At 31.6% G+C, this 24,874-nt stretch overlaps 2 protein-coding genes and 2 long non-coding RNA genes across 4 annotated transcripts; all 4 read left to right on the top strand.

Annotated features, from left to right (window-relative positions):
* The first annotated feature begins 3,163 nt into the window (after positions 1-3,163).
* LOC134276772 (uncharacterized) lies at positions 3,164-7,742 on the top strand. Its single transcript, XM_062759058.1, has 3 exons — positions 3,164-3,246; positions 6,961-7,505; positions 7,731-7,742. The coding sequence occupies exons 1-3, from the start codon at positions 3,213-3,215 to the stop codon at positions 7,740-7,742; spliced, it is 591 nt and encodes a 196-aa protein (XP_062615042.1). The 5' UTR covers positions 3,164-3,212.
* A 707-nt stretch (positions 7,743-8,449) lies between these two features.
* LOC134276775 (uncharacterized) lies at positions 8,450-11,145 on the top strand. Its single transcript, XR_009994115.1, has 4 exons — positions 8,450-8,754; positions 9,051-9,155; positions 9,465-9,627; positions 10,859-11,145. It is a non-coding gene; the product is annotated as an uncharacterized LOC134276775 (long non-coding RNA).
* A 2,130-nt stretch (positions 11,146-13,275) lies between these two features.
* Positions 13,276-14,855, top strand: LOC134276774 (toll-like receptor 2). The gene has a single exon (XM_062759060.1). The coding sequence runs from the start codon at positions 13,344-13,346 to the stop codon at positions 14,217-14,219; it is 876 nt and encodes a 291-aa protein (XP_062615044.1). The 5' UTR covers positions 13,276-13,343; the 3' UTR covers positions 14,220-14,855.
* A 3,429-nt stretch (positions 14,856-18,284) lies between these two features.
* LOC134276773 (uncharacterized) lies at positions 18,285-20,076 on the top strand. The gene is made up of 3 exons (XR_009994114.1): positions 18,285-18,470; positions 18,937-18,993; positions 19,562-20,076. It is a non-coding gene; the product is annotated as an uncharacterized LOC134276773 (long non-coding RNA).
* Positions 20,077-24,874: the final 4,798 nt, after the last annotated feature.

The raw sequence follows: 24,874 nt of genomic DNA, 5'->3' as shown, positions 1-24,874 counted from the left end.
GGTCATTGATTTGGCAACTCTTGCCAATCCTAGCTTAAAATTGATAACATTGATATGAGCTGAATATTCTTGCAAGTGCAAAGTTCTTGAGCCCCAATCTAAACATGCATTTTGTTGTTTCATAAAGTCAGTACCCAGAATGACCGGATGGCACAATGCTTCAATAATATAGAAAGTATGACTTAAACTGAGACCTCCTATCTTTATTTGTAAGTCAACTTTTCCATTTACCGGATGTGACGTTCCCCCTGCCCCAGTTATACTGGATATTTCTGAATCTTTAATCTGCCTTTTCTGTGTTTTCAATTTGCTCAGAACCTGTGAATTGATCGCAGAAATAGAAGATCCGGTATCTAGTAGAGCATTGAATTTGAAATGCTCCATAAACACAGGGACATAACATTTGTCTGCAAAACTGATCAACGCCTCTACTGTTTCACTATTTTGCTTGCCCTTATTTTTTACAGTACACCTTTTATTTATTTGTTTATTTTTCATTTTGTAAGAGACGGCCTCGAATCCTCGTTTGCGGTTCCTTGTTTGTCCACATGCTCTTGAAAAATGACCAAATTTTTGACACGTATTACACACAACATTTCTAGCTGGACACATTGTTCTGTTCATGCACATTCCTACACAAAAATTACATGCAGGGAAATTCATGCGTTGCATTGGTGAATTAGTAGGATTATTACTACCTCTTCTCTGCATATTAGTAAACGTATGTTGTCGTGGGACCCGATATTGGTTTTGCTGTCTAGTTTGTAGTGCATATTTTCTGTTGCGTGTATGCATTGTTGTGTACTTTTGTGTCCTGGGTAGAAATGTCTGCACGAATGGTTGTTTTTGTTGTTGTGCATTTTGTGGTTGCTCATGAAATTTTTCAGGAAAATTTTGAATGTCGGAATTAATTTTTATCTTTTGAATTTCATCTTTAACATTCTTTAACTCTGCCAACATATTTTCCAAAGTGTTAATTTGACATGTTTTTGATTTCTCTGCCAACATTGCAATTTGCCTTAATTTGTCCATCGTTTGAGGATTGTGTGTTGCTACAAAAGGTTTAATATCATTTATTAATCCGTTCATAGCAACAGACAATAATACATTTTCCGGGATATTTTTAATTGAAGCATTTTTGATAAGTCTTGATAAGAAATCTTCAACTGATTTTGTAACATTTTGTCTCATTTGCAGTACCGACAAATCTAAACAATTGTCAAACTCTCTGAATCTTTCCTGAAACAAAGTTTTAATGATATCTGGATTTGACTTTTGTTCAAAAAGTAGCGAATCATACCAAACTTTTGCATGGCCTTCTAAATGGAAGGGAAACGCATCAACGATCTTGTTATCAGATAAATCATACAATCGTGCCCATTGAAAAAAATTTGTCAACCACAGAACAACATTCTGACTACCATCACCTTTAAATTTTTCAAGTTTTATAGGATTGGACATATTTGACAAAAAAAAAAAAATTATGTCCTACCTGCCCTATTCTATTTTCTTCAAAGTCTTTTGAATAAAAATATATGTCCTTGAATGACGAGTTTCCTGGCTGTGTCGGACATTTCCTCTTACCAGTACTGCGCCATAACAATTGTCCAAAACGACTTATAGTTTGTGTATCCAACTACAAGAGGACGGAATGACATTGGACATCGCACGATTAGCACTAAAGTTTGTAGTTCCCACAGACCATCAAGTCGGTCGAAGAGCGCTCGAATTCAGTTTTTCTAAGATCAACATCTAGCCACTGCACGTCAGGCTTCCCCTGGAAGTAACACAAGTTCCTCTGCTCACCAAAGGATAATGTGATTGCTACGCATAGTCCTAATGAGGCGTTGTTAACTGCTTGCGTATTTGTGTACGTACTCCTAGGAATCACTGCAACTATTTTGTAACCTTATAAGTCCCAAATGATACTGGATGAAATTTAACTGTGGTTATTAACAGCTTGTCCTGTTTTTTTTCCATGTAATGTATAAGTCCCATTTCTCCACCACTTTTCGTAATAATTAAAATGTTCTTGTGGGGAATTTTTTTGGTTTTTCGGATTTCTGTTTGTTTTGTGAACTTGTTTTTGGGTTTTCTATATTATAGATTATTCTTATCTGGTTCCTGGATCTGGTCGTAAACTGCCGGGATCGTTCGCTTTTCCGCATGTGAGAGGTTTGAAGGGCCAGGGAAAACCTTCCTCCAATTCCCTGGTCCTGACCAGATAAAGTTTACCCGATTCGAAATATCCCAGTTTACATTTTATCTCCCTTGGATTTATTTATTCTCTTCCTGCATGTTCAGCGCATTACAGGTTATGGGGAGTGGAGATGTTACCCAACCTGTAAAAATGCAACCAGAAAGAGACAAAATTCAGCTTTCCACTCTTTATTTAGTTAAACAATCTATTTCTAATATTTATAATTTCAATAAATAATTTTACAAAATATTCTAAACCTTATTAGAAATATAACTACTTAAAATATAAAAAGTTTAACTTGTAAATAAAATAAGCCATGTGAAAATTTAAATAATGTTAACCAAAACGCGCGCAAGTCTACAAAATAATTTTACCTGTATAAATGCAACCAGAAAGAGACAAAATTCAGCTTTCCACTGCCGAATTGTCCCACTGAGCTACATTTATACTCCCATACATGTCATGCATATTTTAATGTTTCTTTAATTACTTTTATCCTTAGAGCTCGCGTTCGTTATCTTTGTCCGACTAAATGATTTATCTCTGGGAACCGTCCAGATTAAAGTTAAGCTCCCATCGGTCTGCATCTTTAATTTCTTTAGACCAAATCCATCTTTTTATATACCAGTAAGTAGATATATTTTATCCTCAGCGCTCGTATCTGCTATCTCTCCAAGCCGATTAGTGCAAATCCATAAAATACATTAGAATTTCATTTTTACTGCAAAATTTGTTATGATAATATCCTCACAGATCAGTGTTTGTAAAAAAAAAAAAAAAAAAAAAAAAAAAAAAAAAGCTTAATTTGTTTTGTCAGTTGGTACCATTAATTACAGCCTTTTTTCAGGAAGTTCATTAGGCCCTAGTTAAAATTAAAAATTCATTGCAAAATAAGAAGGAAAAAATGTAAGCTATTCCATTGATTCTGTTTTAAGCATTTTTTTTTAAATAAATGTTTCATTCATTATCCTGACAGGGTTTAAAAATCATATTCACTCTAGCTGAAGGAATCATGACAGGACAAGGGATACTCAATTTTCTTCTCTGTGAGTATTTTGAATTGTCATGCTTTTATTTTTTTTAATGTACTTAATGACATAAAGTGTATTGTCGCAAATATTCCACATTGTAATCTTAAATTACAGTAGACATTAACTCTAGTAAAGCAATCAAGGAAGGAAACAGATATCTTATTTTTATATTCACAACTTTTTCATCAAGCAAGATATACACTTTTGGAAAAATTAATGCCTTTTCTGAAGCTTCTTCTTGTTGCTTGAACCATTTAAGGAAAACAAAAAAATAAACATGTCAATTATTGCCAAGATACATGTAAGTGCCAAGGTGTCAAAAGCATATATGATATACAATTATTTTATGTATTGTACGTTAAAAGCTGGGATAAGGTCAAATGATGAACATTTTCAAAGTCGATATATCAACATTCCAACTAAGTGATTATCCAAGCTATTTTTTTTAGATATAAAAATTGTTCAACAAGAGGGTGGCGTACGAAAAAGAAATCCTGGTATATTACTAAAATATATAATTTAAAAATTAAGAATATATGGGCAGCTATATGCTAAATTCATAACTTAGCTCACATTCTTGATAGAAAACATATAATATCACAATATTTGAAGTTAATGATCAAGATACAATTTACTCGAGCAGCCATATGTTGAAACACATGATACATAGTTTAAAACATTTTGAACAAACTGTGCTGACCTCACTGACTAGATAACAGGTCATAATGAGAAGTCATATGCTTAACTGATTGACATAAGTAAGCGTCTATGTCACCCACTACTAATGTTATTGTGATTTAAATTCAAGACACGTGTATTAGGTTGACGCATTCAAAGGTTATAGGATGGAACAAGTTTTATATATATAATTGGCAGTAAACAGGAAATTGGTATAGTCCTTTCTGAAAGACTTTCATGATTTTTAACAGAAAATGGTGGCTAACAATATACTGTATACAGGGTTATTTTCGCCCCCCCCGTGTTATTTTCATATACGGAAACAAGTTTGCCCCGTTTTAAATTCGCCTAGAAAAATTTTTGTTTAAGATACTATACTGTTTACTTTGAATTCGCCCCGTTTTAAATTCGCCCACTTCCGACGAGGGCGAAAGGGGCGAAAATTAAACGGGGACGAAAATTTCCGTGTATACAGTAACTCATCATAATTTAAGGCGAAAATTAATGCAGACTAGCGACCGATACGCTGGTAAAATCGTTTAATATCATCTACACTGACAAACCTTTGTTTGCCTTATATGGCTATGGTTATGAATACGCACAAAAGATCTTACCACGAGCAACTGACCATTCGTTGATTAGCAACGTTTACGCCAACTACATATTTATATTTTACTTCGAACACGTGGTTTCAGGTCAATCTATAATCATATCAAAGGAGTGCAAAATCAAAAAAAAATGTTCTTATGAACAAAATACAAAGAAAGTATGACAGATGTCACGGGCGTTCTAAATCTATTATTTAGAAAAAATATGTTTAATAAATGTACTTTGTCAAGTTCAGAAGGGCGAGGAAAACGAACAGCATCTCTTATGCATTTAAATGGACAAAACAGTTTTAACATAACTATACCCGTGATCACGTGTTTTGGCCCACCTGACAATTGTATTCACCGAAAGTACAACAAAAGAATTAATGGAGACGCAAATCGATTTCAATTGCAGTATGACTTTGAGAAATCTAGACTTCCCACATTTATTTTTACAAAATATTTGTTTGTCATTGTGAGCATGAAAATAATCATCATGATCTTCCTTTAAACCCTGTGGTGTGTAGGGCAGCAACAATCTTCCTCCACCCTTGTCTATCCTGGGCCAGCCTTGTTAACGATCCCCAGGTCTGGTGCCTTGCCTTCATCTCGCCATCTACTGTCCTTCGCCTCTCCTAGGCCTCTCCCTAGGTCTATGTTCTAGGTCTCTCCCTCTTTCTGTCCATGACCATTTCCAATCCACCTCCATTGGCGTTTGGTTATGATGGTCCCTATGTCCTCTTGTTTGCATCTGCTCAGCAAGTCTTCATTTGTTATCTTCTCTGTCCAGAAAATCCATAGTATTCGGCGGAGGCAGGTGGTATGGAAGGATCGTAGTTTGCCTCTTTTATTCTCAAGCACCACTCCGATCCATAAAGGAGAGTTGATACATCACAGCTGAAGAAAATAATACAATTATAAAAATGCTTTTCATTTATGAAATGCATGGATGGAAATGGTCGTAGTGCCTCTCCGATCGCCATACGATTTTCCTTTTCTTTCAAGCGTAAAATTCCTATAGTATTCGTAGTAACCGATAATGCAATTCTCTTTCAGCTGATTTTTTCAGTTAAAATTATGTTGATGCCTCATTTGCTAATCTAACGCCAAAAACTATAGTCCCAATTCCCATGCAATAATTTTTGTCGATTGAAGTACATTTCTACCGATAATATGGGGTGGCAAAAACTGAAACACCACATAAATTTTCTGTTTACCATGTCTCCACGCGCAAGTCATTTGCTAGCCACATTCTACAGTCTCGCCTACTATCGCCAGAACCACCCCAGAGCTACTCTGATGCCACCAGAGGTACTCTGAACTCTTCGGATTTTATAATGTGCAGAGCACCGAAAAATACAAGGTTCCGAACACAGTAGTAGGGGTGTATGTAAAACATTCTAAAAACATCAATGTTGAGTTCGCTATCTAAAATAGAGTTTAAATAAACAGCCATGTGCCGACCTCATATTAATTTAATTTGAATTATACAGACCTGATGACTAAAGAGGATTTCAAACTATTTGAGCATTCATATGCTGTTTCATGACCACGTTTACAAAATTAATGATAGAACTATGAATAATGTTACACAAGACGCTAATACATTGGCAAATCTTACTTACAACATTGAGAAATGCCAGGTAATTAGAAGAAATATATGACTTTGCAATACTTGAAATACTTGAGACCAAGTTTGGCAAATTTAGATTTTGAAAGTATTTATCCAAATATAGTGCTTACTTGCCTTAGAGTGCCAAAATCAAATCGTCGGAAGACATTTTCAGATAATTTATTTTTGCCACCTTTGTGGCATCACAAATGTAAACAATCTCTTCCATGTTACAAGTGAGAATAAAACTGTAAGGAACTGGATCACCAGATTTGAAGGTAAATAAAGAGCCAGATATGTGTTAATATTGAGCAATGTGCAGTTTCTAAAACTGAATGGACAGACTGACAATTCAGGTTATTGTCTGTCACGGTAATTATTATCGACTGCATATTTGAAGTATCGGATGTTAATTTTAATCAACATTTAAATAAACCACACAGTTCTTTCAAGTATTTAAACTCTTCAACTTCATGAAAAGGACAAAAAAATTTAAACTACGTTGTGTTTGTCCTTTAATGTTTATTTTGAGAACGATGCCCATGCCTACACTTACATCTCCGTGTATAATTACATGTAAAACGTCCAACGATATTTGCATTGTTACACTGTGGATTGGATTGATTTCCAACGCTTACATCCATAGGGAAAGGCTGTTCCTAGTTTTCTTATTCAAAGTTCTTCTGGTTATCTACAGAAAAGTGTACTCAGTGATGGAATGTCTGTGGTGATAAATCTATTCTAGAAGTCTAACTTTCATTTACAAAATAGAATTATCAAAATCTTGATTTCTGCTTTCTACTCAAAAAACAAAAGAAAATACTATATATTATCCTGTCTTTTTTGCAGTTAGTTGCCTAAATGTTGTTTCATACCCTTGTCCAACAGTACCATACATAGATGAATGTGGAAACTCTGGGATTCTATGGAATTGTAGTGGCCTCAATACAGACAGACTACCAGAAAACATACCACAGGAGCTAATAAACCGCAACGTTACATTGGATTTGTCATTTAATAAATTTTCTACTTTAACGGAACAACTCTTTGAAAATCTGGCTGCGGTATCAGTTGTGACATCCATTATCCTGAGTCATAACAAAATTACAAAAATCGAAAATAAGGCCTTTCGTAGACTTTCTGGTTTATGCAGTCTAGATCTTTCAAGTTGTGATCTTGATAAAAACGGAATAGAGACCGAAGCTTTCTCTTATTTACACAACCTGAAGTACCTTCGAATTGATCAAAATAATTTCCAGTTGGAAGGTTACCCTGATGTTGCTCTTTCTGCAATTCAGTCATTGTCCAGCCTTAATATCGATATTTTCAGCGGATTCTCATTTACAGCACCATTTGAAAGCTTGACAAACTTATCTGAATTACAGTTTCATATCGTAAATGATTTTAGTATTAAAAAAACTTCCTTCTTAGGACTCCGGCGCTCCAAAATTCATCATCTTAACCCCTTCACTTCCGTACCGGTCAAATTGACCGGTGGCGCGTTAAAACACGACTTCGCGAAAATAAGATCTCCGTATCTATTTTGTGGTAGCGTGAAGGTATATAAGCTATATATCATCTTTTTAGAAATTTTCTCTACTTTTAAAATATCTAAAAAGATTATATCTTGATTGCCGGTATTTAATCGATTTTACGTTGTGAAGACAAACGAGACTTTTTGAAAATGGCGTAATTTTCCAAAGCGATTGCCGATTTTCCAGACGATTGACAATTTTTTTCCTGATTAACTTTATAAGAAAGCATGGTATATTCTTAAAGCATATTTTCTCTACTTTTAAAATATGTAAAAATTATTGTTATTACTTTAAGGTATATTTTAAAAACAAGAATTTTCTTGCACTTATGTGTTTTTTCTCGATTTTATTCGTAATATTTAAACAAAGCTCAGTTTTACGTTTATTTCTGTGTTGAAATAGGGAAAACAAAATAAAGCTGGTAAAAGTAGAGAAAATTTCCTTTCCAACAAGCCCTTATAGGTCTTCTTACGCTCAGTATTTTCTTAATTAAGATAATTTGAATTTGTGACCTTTGCCTAGTTTTTATGGAAAAATCGGTCAATATTTACATGTAACGTCAAGGTCGATATTGTTGCGTCTTACTCGAAACAACAAATTCTTTTATAACACTTTTTTGACCATTTAAATATATTTTTTACTGAAATAAATGCATAATACAAAAAAAAAATAGATTTCAAAAAAACAAATATATACTTTCGTTCTGCCTTTTGTGAAGTGAATGTTGATTTATTCATCTACATGTAATGATGTATATTTCATGAAGTGATATACAATATATATTGATAAAAATTGTAGATTTCCAAAACGTCGATCTTTACTAAAAAAATCAATCAGATTTTTAATATTGTTGTATCTTGTTATACTGTATACTTATTAATTTGCAATTTAATTAGATCTATATTTAACAATACAAAAACTCGCATTTATAAATAAATACGACTCATCACTGTATGAGTTGATACGAATTGAAATAAACACGTGTTTCCGCTTTGGTGTAAACATGATGGTGATCCGAAATCTGAACGTCAATTTTCATGATTATTTCACGACGATGATCCTTACATCAATGAATCAAATAATACGGACATGCCTTTAGTATTAGCAGGTGAGAATACGTGTATATTGACTGAAAAGTTTAAGTTTAAAACGCATTAGTTCACGTTCAAAAGAAAACTGAATGTACACCAGGTCTGGTACACATGTACTCGATCTTTATGTTTCAGTGTGCGTGTTTCGTATCGTTCAGCAAATTTTGCATTGCTTTTGAACTTTGATGCTTTTGAAAATCACTCGTAAGTTCAAAGTAAAATCAAAGTTGTCATAATAATGGATAGTTGTTTTCAGTATCTATGTACCAGTGTGTACATGTAGTGATGTACCACTTTCACATTGAAATTTTAGGGTGCTTTCACCATATGCAACAATACTTTCATCTGTGAATACCCACTTTCTAAGCCCACCATGAACTACGAAGGTCAATTAATATGTAAGGACACCAATGAACAGGTAATTTTTTTTTTTTTTATTTTGGTATTGAAAATTTCTGTATTCTAAAATTTCAAAAAATAAAGTCTAATTTCATTTGTGTCATTCTCATACAAGTTTATAAACATTTGATTTATATTTTTAAAAATAAGTGTTTGAAACACATAATACATATGATGCTTGATTATTCATACAGACACATTATTTAAACATGTAATATCTATCTGAATGAATGCCGAGATATGGAACAAGCTGTTTTTATAGACTGCTGTTGTATTTCCAATCTGCATAAAGTATGTGGTTAGAATTTCCATTTTCTCAATTTTTCAGACACTTTCCAGTTATCGGACATCATATACATGGATGGTCAAATTCACTGGATGGTTTATCAACACTCCCGTGCTCACGAACAGCCTTGCCCCAGGGATTTTGCCCTGAAGTAACATTGCAGTCTATTGTCTCCTTTCTTTTTACAACCCTGGCAGCCATGCAGGTATGAAATCTATGAAAGCCATGAAGGGACATAGAATTTTTAAGATTTATAAAAGTAAATCGAGTTCTTGATTTATACAATCCGTTCTCTCGGATTGACAATCTGTTATAACAAATTGCCAATTCATTCTCACAGATTATCAATTCGTTCCCTAATTACACAATCCGTTATCTCAGATTGTATAATTCATTCTTTTAGTTTAAATGATTCATTCCCTCGGAATGTTAACCCTTCCCATGATTTCGTTTAAATTATTTATCTGTACATATTGGATATGGTAATACATGTTTAAAAAATAGAATATTGTAGTATTTTACATCCTAACTTTTATTACATATTACGGTCCAAAATGAGAAAAATACATGAACATTTTCAAATCCATGTGCTAGTACTGATATTTGTACAACAAAAAATATTAGAGGTTTTTGTGTTACTTGTATATTAGAATAATTGAAAGTCCTAGATAGTAAAAGTGAATATGGGTCCTGTGTAATCATAATATTTCTAAAATAAATATAGTTGAATTAGTTATGAAAGAGGTTGGAAACGACCGGTTGCTGAAACAAAATAAATAGAACGCACTTATTGATTAAAATGGTTGGATGTTTCTGTACATATATGTAATGAAATTCAAGAGCACAGCTTTCCAAAATCATAAGACTGACGTTGTAACAAATCAAGATGTTGAATTATCAATCTGTGAAAACAAATTACCAGTATGATATTCGAGATCTCAAATTATGAATCAAGGGGGCGAATTAGTAATCCTTAAGATCGGATTGTGTAATTCGAGATCTCATAATATAAATCGAGGGAACAATCTAGTAATCCGTGGGATTAGATTGTCTAATTCGATATCATTTTTTACTTTTTTGAAAAATTTACGTGTCCCTTCCTGGCTTTCGTAGCAGTCTAATGCCAGATTTTTTTTACATGTTGCGATAGCGTAAACAGAGGTCTGGCTTTAGTCAGATTGCCATATATGCTATTTGTTTTAGTTCAGTAATTTTACCATGATGGTTTACTACAAGGTGGTTGAATTACCAGTCCTGATACATTGACTTAACAATATCATTTAACTAGTACTTGGATCACATAATGAATACAATTTTAATTTTAAAAGGAAAATCAAATAAATGTAGTAATTTTACCTTTCTTAATTTTATTTATAAATATAAATTTATATTCACAATGACATGTATCTGTTTCAAAATACTTAAATCTTTTACAGGATAGAAGCTGATCACTTGTACTTGACAGCAAATAATAATGTCTTGGACAAGTCAAAGAATTTCCTCCAGTCTTACAGAGAAATGACAGTTGATAAAAGAATGGTGGAGACAAAGTAAAAGTGCTCTTCAACATTTTGTTGAAGATTTCAGTCTGATTTGGTATTCATCTTGCAGTATTTCTGGATTTGTATATTTGGATATAAGCGTCAAATTTTCAACTTATTGACTAAACAGTTTTGCATTAAATATTGCCAATGCTCTCTATTATTATTATATCCCTCCAAGATAACATGTCAAGTCTTTATTGTACCCCTTAAGCTCTGTTATACCAGAAAAATCTTGTATTGAAATCATTTAGTTTTTTTTTTCTTGTTAAATTAAATCCATGAAAATAAAGATTATTTTTTAAGAGAATGGATTTCTTGTTTAACAAAAAGATAGTATACATGTTTTGCTAGGGCTTTGTAAGAAGCAGACCAGAATTCTTTGCTTGCAAATTTTGTCATTCGCCATTTTTATTACATCAACTATTAGATGATTTATCCATGTTTGAAGCATTTCAAAATTGATATTTACTTACAGTTTAAAGCAAAATTCTGTACTGATATGACCTTGACCCCCTGAAGAACAAGAGTGTCAAGGTCAATTTTTAATACAAAAATGTTCTTTCATCTTTATGGCCCATATCTTACAAACAATATCATGAAGTATACAAAAAGTGTCTAGAATGTGTCCAGAATGTGAAATAACAAACATGTATATAGCCAAAAACTTTAAAATGATGTTGCTTAGCAACCACTTAAAGGTCATTAAACAGATATTTGAACTAAAATGATGCATGAATATTGCAGTTCTGATCCCTTCTTGAGAGTATATTCAGAATTTTCCATTTTAGCATCCATTGTGTAAAATTATGGCAAGAATATTGAAAAGTGTTGAAAAAAATTGATGAAACTTTTGCACTTATTTGACCTTTGACCTCCTAAAAATAGTTCTAATGAGGTAAAACTTTAAGACAATTTATCTGTTGTATGTCCCTTGTAATTTTATGACCTCACATCTAACTTATATATTTGCTGGGATGCATAAATGTGTCTAGGATGAGGAAAAAATGAAAATTTCTGCCCGAAAATTAAAAAATTCTGCGTTGCTTAGCAACCCCTTTTAAGTAGTTATATGCAGATTTGAAAAAAAAAGTTTATGTGTTTCATGTAGTACAGTATAATGCTCTTTTGTGGGTATATCCCAAATTTCCTATTTCAACATACATCATACTTAATATTTAGCTTAAAGATGAATAAGTATCAAAAAATTCCATAAAATTTTGCACTTAATTGACCTTTGACCTCAATTTTTACTAATAAGGTCAGTGGTTGAGTATCTAAACAGTCATAAAATATCATCTGTAAGAAATTTCCTACAAAATGGTATGCATTATGCCTAGCTTTCCGCTTGGATAAAAAAGTTAGAAATAATTTAATAATGCCATGTCAAAAGGCCTCCAAAATCACGTAAAAATGCGCCGGAAGAGAAAGGGTTAATATGCTTTTTAAAAATCACGTGTTTTGTGACGTTACTGAAGATCTGTTTTGTTCCTTTCCATATCTAACAGATGAGGTTAGAATTCGCTTTGGTGGGAAATGTGACATTACTCCGGCTTTGCACTCTCTAAAATGTCTCCAGCATCGCAATATTGGAAGAATTTATATGGATCAAAACAGTAAAGATATTCAAACAAGTGTCATAGTATTAAATGAATCTTTGTCAGAATATCTCATCAATGTATGTGTTCGTGCCTTATTTTTACAACTGAATCGCATTAACTCTATAAACATTGATATTTACAATACAACGTTATGGAATTGTCTACAATATGTAGATTTTAGCAGCAATCATTTATATCATGTCGATTTATCAAGCCTTCTCTCTTTTTTATTTGCACCAAATATGAAGAATATGAATTTGTGCTGCAATAGCCCCAAAACAAGGGAAAATTAGTCAAATATTTATCAATATGATAGATCAACATCTATAAATATAACACAGCCTAAAACTCTGGAAGTTCTTGATGTTTCGAAAAATTATGTACATAATATAAAAAGATTGACACCTAGTTTCCAAATCATTGGGGAAGGATTACAAGAACTGTACATCCAAGAACTGTCATATGTCTACCAAGTTGATTTTCCATCATTAAAAACACTTAACATATCGGGTAATAGCTTTAAAAACGTACACTCAAACTTATTCCAGCATTCTAGAGGAATTCAGAACTTATATGCAATTGGCACGAATCTAGATTTCACAGAAAAATCAAATTCGAAATATCTATTTAGAAATCTAAAAAACCTTTCTTCAATCGACTTTTCAAGAAACAAATTAAACTATATACCTTTTCCTCTTTTTATAGATCAGCATCATTCTTTGATAAAAATAAATCTAGACAATAACTAATTTTCTAACATTCCTGACACCTTCGAATATATGCAGAATTTGCAATATCTGTATTTGCGATACAATTTGATATCTGAGTTCTCAAATAATGACCAAAATATCATTGAAACTCTTAGTACAATATCAATTTACATAGAAGGAAATCCGATCTCTTGTACCTGTTCAGCTATTCAGTCTTTGCGATGGATGAGAAGTCATAAACATGTATTTTCTGATATTGATAAAACGTTATGCGCAGGAAACCGAGTGCCTATCAACCACTTATTTCATAATGAACAAATGTGGAGAAAATTTGATAAAGAATGCCAAACTAAACAATGGCTTATTTTCTCTGTGGTATTGATTTTGATTACTATGTCTGTACTTCTGATAGTGGCTGCTTTACGAAGATACCGTGTACATGTAGAATATGTCATACTGCGGCTTAAAAACAGATGGAAAGGTGTACATTTACAAAACAAAGAAAACAACTACATTTATGATGTGTTTGTGTCATATGGTGAGAAAGACTATACCTGGATTGTTCATTATCTGTATCCAAAATTAGAAAGCTTTAATATTAAGGCGTGGCTTAAGGACAGAGATTCAAATCCAGGAGATTGGGAGGCAGAGGAGATAGTGAAATGTATAAATGAAAGTAGAAAAGTGTTGTTCGTGATCACTGAATGTTTTCTGGAGAGTGGTTGGGCCTCATACGCCGTCCAGATGGCGGTTACTCACGCCTTCCACAACCAGCGTCAGAGTTCCATTGTTGTCATCATCAAAGACGATATACCGTTAGAGAGACTCCCGAACGATATCAAAAATATATGGTGGTGCATAGACTACCTTAAATGGCCTTCAGAAAAAAGTGAAGACGAGGATGTATTGCGTCTTCAATTGTCCAATTTGCTCAAGCCCGCGTAATTCTGATTAAAGGGCTTTGATGTGGGTTTTTTTTTATTTCACTATAATTTGAAATTAAAAAAATAAAATGTGAGATGAGTTTGAAGATCCATCTTTTCAACAATTCCCAATATATATGATTTTCACGATTGAAATCAAAGCTCTGACAATTTGATTAAAGTTGAATTTTTCAAGGATATTTTTTCAAAGATTGATGAGATGTAGTTCTTTGTGTACTACAGTATTCTGAACAGGTTTTAAGAACACTGATATATATTTGTTATATTGGTTAGTTTTAAACTTAAGTTAATTTTTATCCAATTCTTTCCTCCAGAGTTAAAATATATATTGTTTTTATACACCTTGACGGTTTCAAAACTACAAGTCTTTTTTTCTGTAATGTTCTCGGTTTTCAAATCGTTTGAACTATTTTTTGTATTACTTAATGGTTAAATAATTTTTTTAAGCTTTGTAATGTTTGTTTCAACTTGATTTATTCATTAATATGTATATATGATTTATATTTGATATCTATAGAAAAGAAAAAAAAAACTATTAGCCAATTAGTTAAATTTTTTTCTCTTAAAGGTTCAATTTCTAGTCAAATATGTTTAATAAAATAATTAAATAAAGTAATGCTTCACTTCACACTATTTTCTTTTATTTACACATCTTATTCCTGAGGCGTACGTTGGGTTTTCCGGTTCGAAATCAATGTTTCTTATTTCTTAGAAAGGAAGGGCAAATGATCATTTTAAATTATTACGTACATGAAATGTGGAAATATTTTTTCTCTCCTTATATATTGCTTCATCTATTTCAAGGGCACTTGATAAAGACATACAGTGTATTGAGTTTACATTTTTTTCGGTTACCATATTCTAACAAGTCAAAGTAAAACAAACATTTGAATTAGGGGTAACACACGAATTAGGTAATGAAGTAATTTGTTTTACAGTACACTATACAACTTTACCGTTTTCAAAACTACAAGTTATTTTTTTAATTGTAACGTTGTCGATTTTCAAATCGTTTGAACTGTTTGTTGTAATACTTAATGGTTAAATAAATTTGACAAGTAAAAGTAAAACAAACATTTAAATTGGGGGTAACACACGAATTAGGTGATGAAGTAATCATTTAGCTGTCGATAAGGGTGTGATTGTGTTGTATTTGTTGTATGTTGTGTTTATAACAGAGGGTTCCTGATCTCCAGTCTTCTGTATCAAAAGTATACATAATGAATCCAGAGAGTGTTGCCTTTTGGAGAGAAAGGATAGAAAACATGAATGATTAAACAAAGTAATGATTTTTCTCAAGAATAGTTTTGGCTACGCCACGGATTTATATGATCTAAATATAAAATATGTCCACATATAGATGCAAAAATAGCAAATTTAGAATTTTATACATTAATACCTTTGGCCAATTTACTTTTCAACATTTACTCGACCAGCCTTATTTTTACATGTTACAGCTACAGCTGATTCTGATGGAGAGTTACTTGATCCTTTTGGACATGTATTTATCTTAACTTCGTTACCTGTACAGTTCAAGGCATTTCCATAAAATACAGTCGATGACGAATATCTATCCACGCTTTGAAATGAATTATCTCTAAAAGATCAAACAATTAATTTTTTTACCTTCAGAAAATAATATATTAAGAGAAAACAAACAAGAGAAATATTAGTGCTGAAGATATCATTAATGATATGAGTGCCTCAATAACTTTCAATCAGGGGAAATTTTATCTTTCTCTTTATTGTTTAAAATATAAAAAAAAATAACAAATGACTAATAAATGACTTCGCTTTTACAACTTACATTTGATTTCAGATTAGTTTCATGCTGAATACAAGGATTGGCTATTGGATTATTTAAAGTAGAATGTCCTATAATAAAAAATAATTGAAAAATATTTTTAAAAATTATTTCTAAGAAATTGAATGTTTTCTTTTAAATTGAACAGTAGCTGATTGAACAGTAGCTAAAACGTTGTAATTTTCCATTTTTCCGTTCACAAAAAATATTCGTTAAAAAGTTAATTGTTTTATACGCTTTAACAAACATTTTTTCTGCATTATTCAAAATTATTACAACAGAGAAAGATATGCATTTAATGACCTTCACAGAATTTCAGTTTAGTTTTCTTTACAAAGCTAATGCAGATTATTTATATTTTTCAGCATTAAAAACCTGTTACCATAAAAACCTACACTACCTAAGCATTCTTCCACATTAGAAAAAAAAATTAATTTCCTTCCAAAAAACAATTGTCATTATCTTTTTAATCTGTGCATATAATATTAACAAAATGGAGAGACAAGAAATGTATTTCAATGAATTGCATGAGATAAATTGAAAGGAAAATGTTTAAACAAAATGAAAATTTTTCATGAAAAGTCCACTTTCAAAAGTTAATTTTCCTAATTACTCACGACTCAAAACACTAAGGAACGTTTGAACTTAACATTATATCTAAAATTCGGAACAAAGCTCTAAAATAGAGTATATATTTAAATCAATAAAGCAAATATATAAATCAACACCAGTAGATTAGTTACTTCTTAGTTACTGGTTACTAGTAGTGCAAATGAATAACTTTTAATTTCAACAAGATTGTAGATTTTAACTTAAATTTCCCCCATCCAAACATGTCATTGATTGAAAGAGCTTACTGCTTTGCTTTGAAATTGCACATTTCTTCTTTGGCGAAGATTTGGCTGTTGTTTTTCTTTTATTTCTGCGTAAAAGCAATCCTTCTTGGTTTATGATAATGAATCTGTTACTTCGTAGGTCAGGGTCATATTATAAAAGTACAATTCGTCCCATGAGGAAAACGATCGAAACAATGAAGGTTTATTTTTTGTGTAGTACGTCATCAAAAAGTGGCATAATGAGCCTCCTTAAGTATATTTTATATATTATGGTATAATTAGTTCCTGGTAGTAGATCTGCAAACTATACTGAAAGGTGAAAAAAAAAAACAACCAAATGACCAAAAATGCATTGGTCAGAAATTTTTTTTTACCAACGATTTTGTTTCATTTGGTAATAAAGCAAGAATTCCAGAAACTTTTTTTGATCAATCTAACTATTTTCCTAAAAAAGACAAATCATTTGTTTAATAAGGCAATAATAATTTTTTTGAATTTTTTCAACGATCGCTTTATTAGAATAAGTTAAGCTACAGTAACAATTGATCTATCGCAAAAATGCAGCTCAAAGGTATTCGTATGTAGAAATAAAGTGCTGATAACCTCTTGAATGAGATACAGAGAACGACGACACAATCTACTCCAGGGGCTAGTTTCTCAAAAAGGCCTACGTCCAGTCGTAAGCTTAGTCCGGACTAAATCAGTGACTAAACCCGAGAATCGGACTAAGTAGCGTTTCACAAAAAGGCGGAGACTTAGTCGAGACTAAATTTGGGTTTAAATCTAGGCCTGCTCGTGAGTAGGCGTAAGTGCTTAGTCTGTACACACATTGGGAAAAAAAGGCATGCGTTTTAATCATAGAGAGTTAAAAGAATGATTATTTTATACGTATACTATATAAAACCTATTCATGTACATAAATATATATTATGCTAAAATTCGTGAAAATTCTTATAGCATACTGTATTATGAAGGAAAATAGAAAGGCAGTTAAATCCATCGAAGGTGCAGACTTTTTCCGCAAAAGGTGGTATGAACTAGAAATTTTTAAGTAAGAATTTTGAATATAAGTTGGGTAAGATTTTTTTTAAAAAGTACAGTGCTGCTATCCCACAAGTTGACATGGGATGGGATCGGATAGGATTCAGGATTTAGGATTCACGATAGAAACATATAGAAGTTAATCCAATCCTATCCTATCCTATCCTATCCTGTATCCTACAGCCAATCAGATTCGAGCAAAGGTTTATTCATATTTCAGAATAAATTACAAAAACGAAATACGATATAAAATGTTAACAAAAGAAATATTTATAAATTTTCAATAGAAAATAAAACATTCTTTTCTATAAACACAGATTTATATCATAAACTTCGAGTAACACGGCGTACGATCTAACCGTGAACGATCACCGGAAGAATTTGGGAATGTAAACAACGAAGAGTGCAGGCATCGAAAGACCGTATTTCTTCAGCTCGTTTGGATGATTTAACCGATTTTTACTTGTGTAAAAGTGTGATACATGTTTTTCTGTTAAATATCCTCGGTTTGTTTGGATAATTCTACAGGAACCGTCAACAGCGGACTTGAATAGATGATGTGCGAGATCATGTAAGTATACTTCACACTGTGCACTGTACATATGTGCATTTTTATACATATTTATCCCTTTAAACAATGTTCTAATGTCTTAAGCTATAAACATTTTATTCTATTTAATAAAACAAAAATTGGGTGCGGAAAAAAGAAGTAGTGTACACAGAAGGGGGGGGGGGGGTAATATTGACTCTTTCATATGATTCAATCAGCTATCAATGAGCTCTAAGACTAAAAGAATCATATGTATTATGCCTTTATCGGGTTGTTACTCTTATCATTTCCCTAATAAGGTCAGAATTTTTTTTTTCATTTCTGTGTAATTGATAATAAATGAATGTAGAATCATCATGACCATTTCTAATGCTTCTGCTTATGTTTAATGAGCTCACTCAGCAGTGCACTTACATATTGTACATGTATGTATGATGTATTGTGAGTTATGAAACATAAGTTTATCTTTTAATTTTAATCATTACAGAAAATGGATTGCCTGCACTCATGCGTCATCACAGTATGAGGGATTTTAACCTAAAAAGTATGTATGATTTTATTTTTATCATCTATGTTTACATGGTCATTAAAATACACATTAAACATCATTATCTGAGTTGACGTGACATGTCCGCAGTTTCTCGTAACAAGTGATTTTCTTCTTTCAAAAATATTGAGAGTAAAACTGCAAGAAATGTTGAATTTTTCGGGTCATCATGTTGTTGTTACATAGATTTTCATATTCAAATTTCAAGTCTTAGACCAAAAAAAAGAAAACCAAGAAAAAACATTAAATAGATAAATACAAGCAGAAAATAGAGAAAAGTCACTTGTTAGCAAGTTGACAAGATAAAATGAATTATAATGTACAAGTAAATTATGTTAAATAAGATTTTTTTTTTTTATTTTCTATAACTGAGGTTTATTTTTCATGATTTCTAAATGCATTACTTTTGGGAGAGAAAAAGGTGATATTAAAACCAATTGTACATGAAATGTGAAGGATAATCACAATCAAAAACATTTTAAACATGTTAATTGTGTATGAAATGTGTATTACAAAATTTACAATAAACATGCCTATAATTTCATTTTATGTTTTCTTTTTCCAGGAAACCCTGCACATTTGCAGCTGTACAGAATGCAGTTCATGCCATATGCAATTAGAGTAAATGATGAAAGATGTTCAAACCAGTGTCAAGGAGTCCTAAGTCTGAAATCATGGTGCTTTTATTAAGGAGATCAGTGTTTGTTTTCTGTTCATTGTTGACATTTGTAGAACTGTTCGGTTTATGACCATCTCTCTGACAATAACTCTGACATTTGAATTTCAATTTGAGCGTCGGTTAAGAAAGCCAAATTATATGCATATAAAACATTATACAAGTGTAATAAAAATATTGATAAACTTAAATTTAAACAAAGTTCATGTACATGTATCTGTGATCTTTGCATTGAAATTCATAAATGCTGTACATGGATACTTTTAATGACTGTCTCATGGTAATGGAATATTCAATTGTTAAACATTGTTGAGGAATCACCTTGAATAAAAATATTGTGAACTTGATGAAGTATTTTTCCTCATTTAAACACTGAACATTTTAAGATCAATGGTCAAGGTCAAATACAAAGTTTACTCAAGAATGTGTAATAAATGCTGTAAGTACTGTGAATTCTTATGCATGTTTTATATGATCTAAGGAATATGTGTGGAGCATTTTAATATTTCTCAATCTGACACTGATTAATTTTCAAGATCAAATGCCAAGGTCAAATGCAAACTTGCTTTACTCAAGAATGAGTTATACATGTAAATACTGTGAATTCTGAATTTCTCATGCATGTTTTATAAGATCTTAGAAACATGTGTGACCTCACTACAATATTTATTAATGTCAATCTGTCAACCAATATGAAATTTAGAAAATATATTCTATTAAGCATAAATTATTAAATTTTTACACATAAAAAAAAATGGAAATTGAAATACATTTGTACGGTGCTGAGCTGATCATAAACTGAGGAGAAACTGAAGTTAAATGAAAAAAATTAACATTTAGATTATTTTGAATTTAGCAACTATATATTTTTCATGTTTGAAAAATATCACATACAATAGATGATGAACTGAAATTTAAAAAAAGAAAAGAATAAATTATGAATTTAAATTAAAAAATCATACAATTAATATTGAAATTATAAGACAATTTCACATTTAAAATGTTTAATATCTGAAAGTCAAGATATTCTAGATTTACATTTTGACTTATCTGTTTGGTTTATGGTCTAGTCATATCTTCTTTTTCAGAATTGCATACAGAAAAACCTGTTATACAGGCAAAGTTAGACTATACATGTACATGCATGTTATTTTCATGGTGCTCAGTTTAATAGGAAAAAATAAAATTTTACATGAAACATATATTAAACATTATTACCGTATAGGCCTATGATTTTTAAAAATAATTAAATATTACACGTCGGACGCAAGTCGCGATCCCGGGTCTCCCGATCATTGTTAGTAGGAAAATTAAAACACTAAGTATATTTTTCTTTAATTCTTTTGGTAGGCCAATTTCTTTACATATGTTTGCAAAATCAGTACTTGTCCACGTGTAATTACGATCTGTTTGTTAACATTAAATTTTAACATGGTAATGATAATTCGTAAATTTAATTTGTGCGGTCAGTTGGGAATTATGGAATGCCGATCTCGATTATTTTTCTCCATTAAAATATATAACATTTGAATGAATACCATGACTATATCTGATTTTTTTTCTGGTAATTCCTTTTTTTTTCGTTTTGTCAAATTAATTCCTAAATATTAAAAAACTGAGAGTTGCAGGATAGGATAGGATAGGATTAGACTGAAATCACAGGATAGGATTGTGGATGCAGGATTCACGATAGGATAGGATAGAATTATCAACTTATAGGATAGCAGCACTGTACCAGAATTTCTTCGTAGAGGGTTAAGGGGGGGGGGGTCAACCCTACCGTTTTTATTGCAGTTATGTGTTTTCTGCATAAATAAAGCTGTGCAATTTATGGACTGACTTCAACTTTCAGCATTTCTCTTTTCGGCTGAATATTTTGATCACCAAATTCACTGTACTCACCACCACCCTCATCCCCTTCCCCATTAACTTTTTTAAAACGATGCTACATGCTGTAGGTTCTGTAATTTTTTGTTGTTTGAAATGGATAATGTTTCAATAAAATCCTTAAACAATATCCATTTTTATACTAGTATTTTAAATAACGAAAAAAAATTTCGGTAACTATGCCATCAACCGAGTTTATGTACTTTAACGTAAGTTTATGTATCTTTGATTCTCTCTTTTAATTGCATGTAATTAAATATTATACTAATGGAACATTAAAAAAATTAGATTTCTTAAATGTTCCAGTATTATAATTAAAGTATTCAGTCCATAATACTGTTCATTCCTATTTCACTGGAGTCACTATCGGGAGGTGAGATGTGTAGATGAGTCTATTATTTTTTCGTAAAGAGGCTTTTGATTAATTATCAATCTATCACGTATCTCGGACGAAGTTTGCCTAAAAAGTTTTTTTTGACAGATTTTTGAACAGAAATATAATTTATATTATATTTGAAATAAAACTACTCATATAATAATGGTGATAATAAAGTGTTGTAAAATGTTTCATTGTGAATGTAAATCGCGACTTTTTAATATCTTTAAGTCTAGATTACATCTTCAATAAACATTCTTTATCTATAAAAAAAATAATAATGTATGAACATATCCTCAATAGAAATTGAAAAGGAATGAATAGATTTAAGAAAAAGATGGTGATGTTGAAATTAGTACCTTTCCCGATCTAAATGAATTTGATTTGAAAATAATGAAATGGAAAATTCAAATGGAGAAATTTATAAAAATTACTAGATTTCTTGTCTGTAATATGGTTCACAAGAATTATAGATTTAAAACTAATTTAGCTTTTGCAAGCCATCATTGATTCTGCAATTGCTATATATAGGTACGTATTTTTAAATGGACTATGTAAATTATTATATCGATATCAATGTAATTCTATGTATCCAAAATACTAGTATTGTAAATACACACAGTAGGTATATACATGTATCAACTGAAATGCCAGTATGTCTAATTCGTAATCAATAAATGGATTGATAATTATAAAATTAAGACAACTGATAATTTTTCTTCAAAATTCTCTTATCCATGTTTTAATGATTATCATTATCATATATATGATTTCAAAATTGTTAAATTTTCACAGTGCGCCTATGGGTCGGGGGCTCCGGTCCTTCACTCTTTCTGCGTAAAGTATTTTAACTACAGAAAAACTTACCTGAGATACTGGTCCCCCCCCCCAGACTTTCAAATATATTGCTTCGAGCCTGTTCCAACCCCATGCCATATAATTTATGGCTTTTACTCATAAGAAAACTTCTTTTATATTCCAAATTTTGACAAGTACGTATAATACCGGGTATAAACGTTTATATTTTTCTATAGTATATATTTCACTTTTAAAATTAATCTGAGCATACCAAAATACATATAACTATTTAATATAAAAGTTGTGGTGTGGTTGTAGAGGGGGAGGGGGTGGTGTCCAAAATAATAACAAAAGATTTGCTAAATCAATATCTTTGTGTGAGTGTGGGCCCCTAACCCGACCCTAATCTGCCCCTTTTGTCAAGATTTCTGAATTCACTAATACTAGCTAGTATGTAAATGCTTTAATCTTGAAAATACAGATAGATTTGCATATTATATTTGTTTGAAAGCCGATGAAAAGCCAGGGAAAATTCGTGCTTTTTGTGCTTCACTTTTTTAAAACAGGTTTTAGTGTGATCCGCCGCATGTTATTGTACTCTCTAAACCAAATAAAATACGATCTGCGCATGCTTAGTACCTAGCGGAAAGGCCTTTGTCTTGGGCCAAGTCTTAAGCCGTTTTCTGAAACGTGATTTAGGCCCGACTAAATTTTGGCGTAACTTTCTTAGTCGGACTAACTTAGGCCCAAATCTACGACTTTTTGAGAAATGAGCCCCAAAAAGCATTCAAATTATTTCCCGATAAGCTTTTGACAATTTCATTTTTTACATAGCCTACTTGTATATATTATTAAAATAATAGACGGTAAGGAAGTTATTAAAAAATATGTCGTCGGCGATATTATTGTTGAGTTTCGTGAATGTCATCTTTACAAGGAATATGTCATTTGTACAAGGTAACAGGATTACACGAGGTAATGCGAAAATCAAAATTTAAAAGATCTGAGAGACTTTGATGTAAATATTCTTATTTTATGCAGGAAATCAACGATAGAAATGGGAAGAGGAAACACTGTAGTGCAAGAGGAAAGTCTGTCTGTGAGAGGAACTACAACTCAGTGTTACAATTCTTTACCCTCATTTACATGGGAATTGAGGGTAATGATAAAAAAAGCGTCGTCCTGAATTTCATAATAATGACAACTTTTCAGTATTTAATAATCTCTTTATTATTCTATAGAGATTTAAGAACATTGTATAAATATCTACCCATGAAAATATGCACTTCGAAAATATGAATATTTATTGTCCCCCGTTTTCGCAAAAGTTACCTGTGACATGACCTTTCCAAATCCACTATAATCTTTGACTATGTGACCGTCATCTCAAAAATTTTAACATTGCATTATATTGGTCATAACCTTTGAAAGGGAATGATAGAGCATTTATATTCAAAAATTATAACTTTGGTGATTACATTTTAAGATCATATGATAGGGTGATCATATTTGACACAATATACTATAAATAATGGGATCCCATCCGGAAAGACACCGAATGCGGGGGACCACAATTCTTTTAATTCGATCACCTACTAAAGCAGTTAAGATATTTATCATTCTGAAAAATAGATGAAAACTCTTTTTTTAAGGTGAATTTGTCTCAAAATCCGTATGCCATTATCCTTTGCTTGGGGAACACAAACAAATTTATTTTGTCAATTTTCCCGATTGTCCATCACTAGGTTTCTAAAATAAAAAGGACATAATAAAATAAACGCAAAAAAACCTTTAAAAGTAGATGGAATAAAACAATTAGTTTCCTTATATCATAAAAATCAATTGCTTAGAGTGGACAGCAAACTTTAAAAAGAATACAACTGACTTGTACTAGTAAAAGAAGGGTTCACGTTGTACCAAAGATTTATGTCGACATTGGTATTGTTTCTGGAACAGAACTTTAATAAAATCCTGGATCCCACATGGACCAGGATATAACTTTCAAACTGAGTGTATAAAATACACAGATAACGAACAATTATCAAGCTCATAGTCCATTAAACCAATACAAATTGGGAGCAGAACAAAGACTGACATCTAAAACGTCATAGGTTGGATCAGGTGTCATGGAGGATAATATA

The sequence above is a fragment of the Saccostrea cucullata genome, unplaced genomic scaffold (assembly GCF_032062105.1).
Source record: "Saccostrea cucullata isolate Sc308-1 unplaced genomic scaffold, CSIRO_AGI_Scuc_v1 ctg7128, whole genome shotgun sequence".
NCBI classification, from domain to species: Eukaryota; Metazoa; Mollusca; class Bivalvia; order Ostreida; family Ostreidae; genus Saccostrea; species Saccostrea cuccullata.
This window is presented reverse-complemented; position numbering and strand designations above follow the sequence as displayed.